This window comes from Anabas testudineus, chromosome 24, assembly GCF_900324465.2.
Source record: "Anabas testudineus chromosome 24, fAnaTes1.2, whole genome shotgun sequence".
NCBI lineage: Eukaryota > Metazoa > Chordata > Actinopteri > Anabantiformes > Anabantidae > Anabas > Anabas testudineus.
Genome location: NC_046632.1, coordinates 23,726 through 34,527, shown reverse-complemented (window position 1 = coordinate 34,527; position 10,802 = coordinate 23,726). Strand labels below are relative to the sequence as shown.

At 39.6% G+C, this 10,802-nt stretch overlaps 1 protein-coding gene across 1 annotated transcript; it reads left to right on the top strand.

Moving 5' to 3' along the window:
• Positions 1 to 262: 262 nt before the first annotated feature.
• Positions 263 to 10,376, top strand: ufl1 (UFM1-specific ligase 1). The gene is made up of 19 exons (XM_026341548.1): positions 263 to 439; positions 619 to 764; positions 879 to 907; positions 1,043 to 1,140; positions 1,740 to 1,854; positions 2,036 to 2,166; positions 4,119 to 4,177; positions 4,266 to 4,412; positions 4,702 to 4,877; positions 4,971 to 5,150; positions 5,234 to 5,357; positions 5,445 to 5,567; positions 5,782 to 5,902; positions 5,983 to 6,149; positions 6,937 to 7,067; positions 8,404 to 8,484; positions 8,573 to 8,658; positions 8,737 to 8,917; positions 9,917 to 10,376. Exons 1-19 carry the CDS (start codon positions 363 to 365, stop codon positions 10,145 to 10,147), a joined length of 2,403 nt encoding a protein of 800 aa, XP_026197333.1. The 5' UTR covers positions 263 to 362; the 3' UTR covers positions 10,148 to 10,376.
• Positions 10,377 to 10,802: the final 426 nt, after the last annotated feature.

Below are 10,802 nucleotides of genomic sequence, written 5' to 3'. Positions count from 1 at the left end.
CGTGTATTTACACAAATGTCTTCATATCAAGAGCATAAGAGCCCCCCACCACCGGGGCATTCACGAGTGATGTGACATAATACTTGGGTGATGTGTATCATTTATTAAGAGATTACATGACAGTCTTGCAAAATTGCAAACCTGGCCTGGAAAACTAAAGAGATCATTAAACTCAAAGGCGTCGAACGTCTGATTATGGCATCGCGCGAAACGTTGGTAGGGAGGTTTGGTCCTCGCAGCTTTCTGTTTTACGTCACTTAATGTTGACGTGTGGATAGGCAGCCAGGCTGCTGTTTTGTTAGCTAGCTAGTTTATACTTCCTAACAGTGACGGTTATTTAGCAAAAGCACAAACTTTTAATAATGGCGGCTGACTGGGAAGAAATTCGTCGACTTGCCGCTGACTTCCAGAGAGCACAGTTTGCTGACACGGTGCAAAGGTAAGACACTTAACTTTACAAGCTGCTGTTAGCACCAAAGCTAAAGTTATTATTAACGTTACACTTAAATGTTTCAACTTTAACTTAAAAGTACCTCTGTTGCCTCTGTTAGTTTGTAATTGTCTCCTATCTGTTAATATAAATAAATAAATGACGCATCTTTTCCAACATTTCCACAGGCTCTCGGAGAGGAACTGCATTGAAATTATTGCTAAATTGGTTCAGGATAAGAAGCTAGATGTGGTTCACACTCTTGACGGAAAGGAGTACATCACCCCAGCACAGATCAGCAGGGAGATCCGCGATGAGCTCTACGTTCATGGTGGTCAGTTTACTTTTTTTCAGTTATTGGGATCGATTGAGCACGCTGAACCTAACAATCTAACATATATAGTTTGATTAACTGCGTTAAGAATAACAGTGACATTTTATTTCACAGGGCGTATCAACATTGTGGACCTCCAGCAGGTATGTTTAAAATAATCAACCTTTTTCTGAAACGTGCAAATTTGTGCCCACAGCAAACTGAAATCCAGAATTAATCTTTATCATCTCAGTTATTAAAACATCCTGCAAATGCTGTCACCATCTTCTTAATTACAGATCATCAATGTGGATTGGGTCCATGTTGAAAACAGAGCAAGTGAAATTGCAAAGTCTGATAAAGGGGTTCAGCTTGTATTGGGACAACTTATTGATGAGTAAGTATTAAATTTTGTTTTGTGCATTTTGTCAACACTAGTGCTGGAGTCTGGCCACATAAGACCCTAATGAATGAGGTTGTCCTAGTATAAAATTTCTTGGACAGGGAATTGGGGTGGCAGTAGTTCATGGGATAGAGCAGTTGTCCACAAACCTCAGTGTTAGTGGTTCCATTTCCGGATCCCCCTGGCTACTTGCTTAGACAAGACACTAAAACCCCATTGTAGCGCTGACATGTATTGTCTGGCAGCTGTCCAACCACCATTTCCTCAATGGGATCAATAAAGTATTAATTACTTTTTGTATTAAACCTAAAGGAAATTATTAGAAAACATACCATAGCTTATTTCAAGACAGCACAGTGGAAGACTGGCTACAGGTGTTATTGATACCATTAATAACCATGCATACTACACTGGAACTATCTCCAGGAGTTGACTAGCACACACGAGTACATACACAACAATGTACTACAGACTTGCTCTGACATAAAAAAGTGAATGCAAGGCGTGTTACAAAGGAAAATTGCTAAGCTTAATGTAAATTCTTCCTTAAAACTTACTAAAGTGTAAGTTTTGATGGTCTGATGTAACTGCAGCACTTACCTGGACCGTTTAGCTGAGGAGGTGAATGACAAACTGCAGGAGGCTGGCCTGATCAGCATTGTTGAATTGTGTAAAAGCTACGACCTGCCAGGAGATTTCTTAACTGAGGTGAGTCACATTGCACTCAGTCTGTACCTGCACATGGGTATCACTGTCTTCTTTGAATTTGTCTAGATGCCTGAATCTTCTGTGCAATCTTTGATGACTTGATCTTCTTTAATATATTTTTACAAGTTTTTTTCCTACTGGGGGGAAAAATATGACAAGTCTGTGTTTAAATACATGTCAGGAGTTGTCGAAGCGTCTTAGGAAACTGATCCAAGGAGAGATGGACCAGTACAACAGGGGGGTCATATTTACTCCGGCTTTTGTTGCTCGACACAAAGCCAGGATACGGGGGCTCTTCAGCGCCATCACGAGGTAAATATAAAGATATTTCACATGTTGTGCCTCTTACCACAGAAAACCATCCCTATGTTTTTTCTCTACACACTTTTGTTTTTCAATTGTGAGGCCTGTACGAGTGATTTGAGACTTGTCACATTTACCAGTTTTCTCATACTTTGAATTTACAAAATTTACAATATACAAACAAAGTGAACAAGCTCTCCGCCTAGTAATGTTGACTTTAGAATCATAAACCTTAAGCTAGATTAATGCTTTGAATTTAATTGACACAGAACCTATACCTTAGGCTACACAAGTGGGCTGTGCTATTACAAGCATTTATTCTTCTGTGCTGGTGTGTCTGTGTCATTAAAATGCTGGTTGGCTATGGTGTTTGTATGGCACTGTGTTGAGATAGAGCTAATTTGATCTACTACATGGAGGCTGCAACCGAGTTGATCACGTTGGAGTTTGGTTAATAGATGTTGAAAGGCAGTTTTAATTAAATTTCAGCAATGCAGAAAAGCAAGAAAATGACAGAGGACTTGTCATGCTCCTGATATGATCAATTTGACAGTTATGTTTTTGTTTTCTGACTTGTATACAATTGACAGCAGGACTGAAGCTTTGCAGTGGCAAATGTTTCTTCGTATAGACATTAAAATAGTGGCAAATTTGTAAAGGAATCTTGCACATAAACAATGCCTGATTGCACCTTACATTTTTTAATTTGACATTACTTTGTAGAAACCTGTTTTCACTTTGACATTAATGAGGTATTTTTCTGATTTTCTTTTTTTTATGTCAAAGTTCCCTACTTTAATTGACTGATTTATAACGTCAATAAAAGGAAGAAACATCCAAAGGGGTCAATCCTTTTTATAGTCACTGTATGGCAAACAAAAGTAAGAGTAATGAGCAGAGAGGTTACCTGCTCCAGTGAATCCTTTTAGTCTTTAGCTGTTAAATCTTTGTTTCTTCTTCACCTCACTGAGCATTCTTTGTTCTGCATTCTGGGCTCCCACTTCTTTTGAGGGTAGTCACTGTACAAAATCATCTCTGTTTCTGGTTTAAGAAAATGTAAGTGAGCTTTTTTCAGTTTCCTACTTTTGTGCACAAATTGGTGATGGCGAATATGTGATCTGATCTTTACCAAAGTCATAAATATCAACAAACACAATATTCCTAAATGGATAAAATACAAACAGTCTTAATCCTTCATGACGTTCTTGTCACTCCACAATACTACTGGGAATGTCTTGTGGGCAGATAAAATCATGATAGAGTTGTCTAAACACACAACACTATATGTGGCTGTGGGATGACAAGAAGAGAACCTTTCACACCAGTCGTCCTAACAATATATCGGAGCTAATGTTCCTCCGGGATGTTGTGCAGGTCTAATCCACGGCTACAGGAACAGGTTGATAAGGTAATTGCAGCTAAAGGTTGTTCAACCAGTTAATAAACTTAATTTACATACCTTCACTCTAAATGTTGAAGAAAGACATGAAAGATCATTAATGTTTGTGTTTTATGAGCTAAGAAGTACTGTGTTTGTTGATATTGTGACTTTAGTTAAGATCAGATTGCATTGTGCAAAAAAAAAAAAAACTAGAAAATTGAAAATAGCTTTTTTTTTCTTGCACCTTTTGTCGAAATGTGGACTGATGAATGTCTAAACTCTGTAATTCTTATCAGCTACATGCAAATCAACACTTGATTGAAGATCTCTTGTTGCAAGACGTGGCTCACATCAGCGGCTTGTGAATAGCACATGGACACTGTTTGGGTGTTTTTATAAGTAATATCTTATTATTGTTTCATTGATTGAACTCCAGGTTTGCTAACACCTGTTTAGTGACATCAGAAGTCTAGTTCTGCTATTAGTTTCTCCACCAACACTCTGTATGTTTAAGAGGAATATTAATTGTATACTAATGTATTTCATGTTTAATGTTGTACTGTTTTTCTTTATTGTGTAGGCCAACATCTCTCAGCAGCATGATTGGAACCTTTGGATTCCAGGAACATCTTCTCTATTGTAAGCAGAGACAGCCTTGGTGTTCTGTTATTTATTTATATTATTTACTGTACTGGTTTTAGTTTCAGATGGGTTTGTTGTTTGCTAGCTGTTTTGGAGGAGCTGGTGAATAATGGGCGGCTGAAAGGAAGCGTGGTTGGAGGACGACAGGACAAAGCTGTGTACATCCCTGATATTTACGCTAAAACACAGAACACTTGGGTGGATTCCTTCCTTCAGCAGAACGGATATTTAGGTAATGTGAATCTGTGAAGTGAGTTCATGAGTTTGAATGAAGAGAAATGTTCTTGGAGTACCCTCAACATCAGAATGTTATTTTTAGCGACATAGGCAAAGTGATGTTGATGCAGAGCAGTAGCTACTAACATACACAGATACATGATACTGATTTAGAGTCTTAAATCACAGCAGAGGCATCTAATAAGCGGCTCTGTAAATTCATTTCTTGTATAAGCAGCCCTGCATTTTTTTATTGCTCTGTGTTCAGAATTGTAAATGTAACTGCTGATGTCTTACTTACGCAGAGTTTGACGCGTTGGTTAGACTGGGTATCCCTGACCCCTCCAGTTACATTAAGAAACGCTTTAGGGCCAACAAGCTACTGTTTCTCAGAGCAGCCTGTGTGGGTCAGGCACTGGTGGACCAGGTGGAGGCCTCTGTGGAGGAAGCTGTCAACTCTGCCACATGGACCGACATCCAGGTTGGAGTTAACGGTTATTAAAAATATTAGCAATGGTTGTTTGAATGTATTAATTTAAGTTTCTTGCTGCTATTCCGACCCTGGCTGCTTTAGCCAATCCTGCCCAGCTGCCTGTCAGTGGAGGATGTTGGGATGTTTATCAGCCAGGCAATGAGGAACACTAACATCCAGTCCTCTGCCAGAGTGCTGGGAGGCACAGTTGTCGTCAGTGAGAAATTCATCAGCAACTGCATCTCTCTGTTTGACGAGGCCATGCAGCAGAAAGCTCAGAAGGTCTTATTTTGTCACAAATCTCAGTGAATCAGCAGTGCAGTTAAAAACCCTTTTTTACACGTTCTCTGCTATGTACTTTCTAGGAAGTCAAAAACAATCCAGTGTTTCTAATAACTGAAGATGATCTCAGGCAAGCATCCATGCTGACAGAGAACTCACTTTCTAAAAAGGAAAAGAGAGAAGCTGAACGCAGGAAAAAAGCTACAGGTTATCCCCCCCCCCCCTCCCATCACACTGAATGTGCATGTTATTTCTCTTGGACTGTGTATCATCTGTTAACCATCTGTCTCTCAGAGGGCAGTGGCAGTGTGAAAACAGGCGGAGGAGGCAACGCCAGAGAGATCCGGATTCGTAAAACCAAGAAGAAAGGAAGGAAGGATGAGGACAGCGATGAGGAAACCGGACCTTCACAGCAAAGTACACTGAGGGCAACAAAGCAATTGTTTCTTCACAGGGAAATAATGTGTCTCTATGCACATTAAGCCTATTCAATTAGGCGTTTCACTGTAACAAAAGCTGAATGGATGGTGGGCTAAATCCCTCCTCTGGGTTCTTAAGCTTTTTTTAATAATGGAAGACAAAGGTATCTGTAGTTTCCCTGTGAGATTAATTAACTTTTACTTTTGCCAAGATCGCAGCAAACAGACTGAAGCACCCTTTATGACCCAGGAGGAGATTGTAGCAGTTTTAGAGGAGAGAGTGAGTGATTGCCCTGAAGAAATCCTCTCTGACCTGGCAGAGCATTTAGTCAGGTAACACACAGGATCTTGAGTGAAGCTTCCCTACAGACTAAGAACAAGAAGTTTATTCTCTAAATGTCATGTCTGTGCAGGCCTCTGACTAAAGCCTATCAGGAGGTGCTGCGGACAGTGTTCATGTCCTCCACCAGCTCTCCATCAGGGGCCAACAAGAAGAAGAGTATGAAGGATCTCCAGGAGGAGGTCACCAACCTGTACAACAACATCCGGCTTTTCGAAAAGGGCTCCAAGTTCTTCTTTGGTAAATCCTTTTCCAAAATGTCAAAAACAAATGACAACAAAGATCCCAGCACACTGTTTTCTACCTGTACTGGTAACAATGTCTTAGTCCTAGGGACTTTACAAGGCAAACTTCATGTACACAAACATGCACATCAATAAGACCCAGTCATTATTTATTCAAAGCAGATCATACACATCATACATGTAATGATACAATTAATTAAAAAACGATCATTGAGGCTTACTCTTCCTGTCGTTATCTTTGTTGTCTTTCTGTTTAATAATATAGAAATCTGTGACCCGCACAGATTTCAATGTCATCTCATAAACCTGATATTTGGATGTGTCTGTGAAAGGAATAGTAATAATACTGTATTCAAAAATGTGCTGTTCATCTAGAAGATGGAAAAAAAGGAAAGACCTGACATGACCTGTTCCTCCATTATTTAACTTGTAACCTCTTTTCACCTTCTTGATTCTTTGTCATATTATGTGCTGCAGGCAAAGGCCTCCTGAAGCATCTGGGAGTACACTCCTCTCTGTGCTATTTACATGATTTTTTGCATAGATTTAAAAAAAATTCTAGACACTTGAATGTGGTGACTTTATGTTATTTGATACAGTACTCCGTCTGTATTAATTTGTATATAATTGTATGCATTCAAAGACTCGTGTTGTTTAAACCCATAACAACACAATAGCAATGTAGTTATTCTATTCTGATTTTACACATATGGTGGTGTACCTAGTAGAAACAACCAGGGGTTTGAATGGATTAACTTAACAGACATACTGTCCTTATGCAGATGAAACCCAGGTCCACATCTCCAAGCATATCCTAAAGACAGTGTGCACAGATATCACCAACATCCTGGTTAACTTCCTGGCTGCTGACCTGATGATGTCTGTGGAGAATCCCAGCTCCATCACCAACGAGGTCAGAAAACACTCTTGGGGCCTGGATTTACTAAAGTTCTGCTAAATCACAGGCAAACTTCATAACACCTGCAAAAAACGCCATGAGATGAGCTAGTAAGGGTGCACAATGAGGACTGCGTCCTTGAAATGAGCAAAATATGCACACTGTGGATTTTGCACCTTTGTCTTAATAATCATACAAAGTGGGGCATTTTTGCTCACTTGCTCAAAATACGGGAAAGAGAAAATGTACACACTTGGTGTGATTTGTGGTGGCTGGAATTACGTCTGAATTTAACACCTTTTAAGGAAAGGTGCAATTGGCTTGTGCAGGTAAGGCTGCTGTTAGTATGCAAAGTGCAAAGGAGAAATTAATAAATTTGTCCAAAACATGTATTTTCCACTCGTTTTAAAATATATGGAATGATTAAGAAAGAAAATAAAAACACATTGCTTGTATAATAATTCAGCTTTGTGGTAGTTGACTGAGCTACTGGCTATGGCATGATGCAGACCAAACCCCCTAAATTAACAAAGTGCTACATGGTTCAGCTAGTTGTTGAAACAGACTTAACCCAAAACCAACACATAATTGAGATGACAGAGGTTTCACTTGTAATTCTTAGGAAAATAAGTCGTATATTTAATTAACTTAATGTAAGAGAAGATATGTACATATGTGTATGTGTGCATTATGGCGGCTGGTTAGTGTAGTGGTAACATCACCGCCTCCCATATGGGAGATTAGGGTTCAGCTGTGGCCTACCTCCAGTAGGGGTCCTTAGGAAAGACCTCCTTACGCTGCCCTGCCTACCCTTGTTCTTTGTAATGACTTGTAAGTTGCTTTGGATAAAAGCATCTGCTAAATGACTAAATGTAATGTAATGTATGGCTATGGTCTGTATGATCTGCAGACTCTGCTTTCTGCACATTCAAGACACACTGAATATATGACTTTAATGTAGTTGCTGGTTTTCCAATGTTAATAAAGTGTTTCTTCTTTTCATTTAAGTGACTATTGGCCTCTCCCACTAACACATGTAATTCCTTGTGATAGAATTTCTTTTAGAAATTGCATTTAGACTGGTTACTTACTAAACTCTCCATGACAGACACCAGTGAAACGTACAAAATACATCCACTTCTTTCATGTTTGCACATGTTGTCAACCATGCAATGTTTTTCATTACATCACCCTCACAACCCTCAGAAAAAAAACACACAATTTTCTGCGCACACAATTTAGTACTTGGTGTTTGGGATCTTAATAAATGATGTCTTTGATGTTTCTTTTGTCTTATACACTCTGTGTGTTCTCTCTGTGTTAACTGAATGTCTTTCATATGTTGTGTCAGGTCAGACTGAAGATTGTGGGCAAACTGCCAGAGGAGACCAAAGGGCCCTTCATGAAGCTGCACAACTGCCTGAATGGCAAAGTATGTTTCCTGTCAGTTATGTCATGAGCTGGTGGCTTTGGTACAAAGTGTAAAATGTAAACGCAGCATTTGCTTTGTATTGTTTCAGACCATCGAAGACTTCCTGACCAACCTAGAGACCTGTGCTGAAGTGTGTGGATTCATGCTCAAGAAAGGAGACAAGAAAAAGGAGAGGTACCAGAAATGTAGATTTCTCGTTGTGGTTTTTGACTTTTAGCTCTGAAATACTGATGTGTTTGTGTTTGTTTGTAGGCAGGCTCTGTTCCTCCACCGTCAGGCTTTCACTGAGCAGCTAAAAGAGGCCGAGGATCCAGCTCTCATTCTCCACCTGACTAGCGTGCTCCTGTTTCAGGCCATTTTCCACTGCATGCTGCATGCTCCAGGACGCTGCGTGCCTCAAATCATCAGCACACTCACAGGCCGAATATCTGTGGTATGTCCCTCAATCACTGACACTGTCTGCAGTTAAAAATTTAATTTAAATGTTTTATTCTATTTTGTCAAGAAACATAAATTTTAGTTAATAATTGTGCTTTTCTGTAGCGTATTTTCAACAGAACGTCATCTATCCTTGTTTTTCTTCTTGTGCACTGCTGAACAGTAAAGTTTTGGCAATACTTTCTGGATGCACTGTATCTCCCTCTCTACAATGTATATTTGAATAATAACACTGGTAGATAGATTACATTCAATTAACATTAGAATTCACAATACAAACAGATGTACAGATGTTGTAGAATTCAGAAAGTTTTGTTTCGACATATGAGATGTATTATCAGTATGTGTACCGCAGCGTGGCTACTGTGGAAACAGAAAGAGAATTTTGTTTTAAAATTGATCTGTAACAGAGTGCTGATTCTTCCTGTCAGCATCAGCTTAACTCTGGAATGCCGAACAAGAGCTGTTTTATCTAGAGTTTTCCATAAAGCCTAAAAAAGTGTGTCTTTATCCCAGTCATATAGACGTATCGCTTCTTCAGTGTTGTCTGAAAGCTTCAGCAACCACATTCTTTCATCTTCCAGTTGTTTACATCCAGTTTAAAGACGCAGTGGCTGTCTGTAATCTCCATCTGTGGTGTTAGACTAACAGAGCGCTTTGTTCTTTTCTCTGTTCTCTTTCCATTCACCCCAACCGGTCAAGGCAGATGGCCGCCCACTATGAGCCTGGTTCTGCTGGAGGTTTCTTCCTCTAAAGGGAGTTTTTCCTCTCCACTGTTGCCTAAAGCTTGCTCAAATGGGATTGTTGGGTTTTCTCTATAATTTTTTTGTATAAATATTTTTTGTGAGGTCTTACCTTACACTTACACTTTAAAGTTCCTTGAGATAACTTCTGTTGTGAATTGGTGCTATACAAATAAAACTGAATAAACTGAAACTGAATTGTTTTGGTGAATTTAAACCACTGAAATGTTTGTGTCCACATGTTGCCGCAGGAACAGCAGCAGCTGCTGTCTGCCTACCAAAGCCTGGTTGTGAAGCAGCTGGTGAGCCAGAGCCAGGCCAGCAAGCAACAGGAGGAGGAGGAGGAGGCCGGGGGTAAGGCCAATGAGGCAGAGGAGCTGGATGAGGAGGTCAGGAGCATCCGCACCCAGCTCATGGCCCTGGCACCTCGTGTGAAGGGGCTAGTGCTGTCACAGAGGAAGAAGTCTGTCACCGAGGACTGAACATTTCAAAACATACAGAAATTAATTGAGCTGATCTATGATTTTCTCATATATGTATTATTACATGTTCAAAAAAGTACAGCTAGTAATACTGTATTTTTGTGATTTATCCATTCAGACACAGATCTAAATTATTAAAGTAAATTCCTATGTGGGATGTTTTACTGTAACCCAATTAACAATTTCTAAAAGGGGGTCACGCGTTAATTAAAAGCCCTCGTCGTCCTCACTCATGTTGTCTACTTCAAGTTCCTCACTGTCACAGGTTGTAGAGTTGTGATGTCCTTTGACTCTCTGTTAGTCCAGGTCTCTATAACACCACTCATCTTTCTACACAGCACAACAGAAACAGCAGCTGTGGTAATAAAAAAAAAAACTTAATGTGCTGATGAAGAGTATGTAGTTCCAGAGCAAGCAAAAAAGCAGATCAAGGTGAAACTGTCGAACTCCAGGACCCAGAGACTTAAATTATTAGAACTAGAAAAAATTAAGACAAATCCTCTTACAGAACAAAAGAAAAAGAAAACAATTAAATGTAAACTGTTGAATATCAGATCTCTCTCTGCTCCAAATTCCTCTTTGTACACACGTGGACATAATTGTTGGTACCCCTCCGTTAAAGAAAGAAAAATAAAATGCAACGGTCACCGAAATA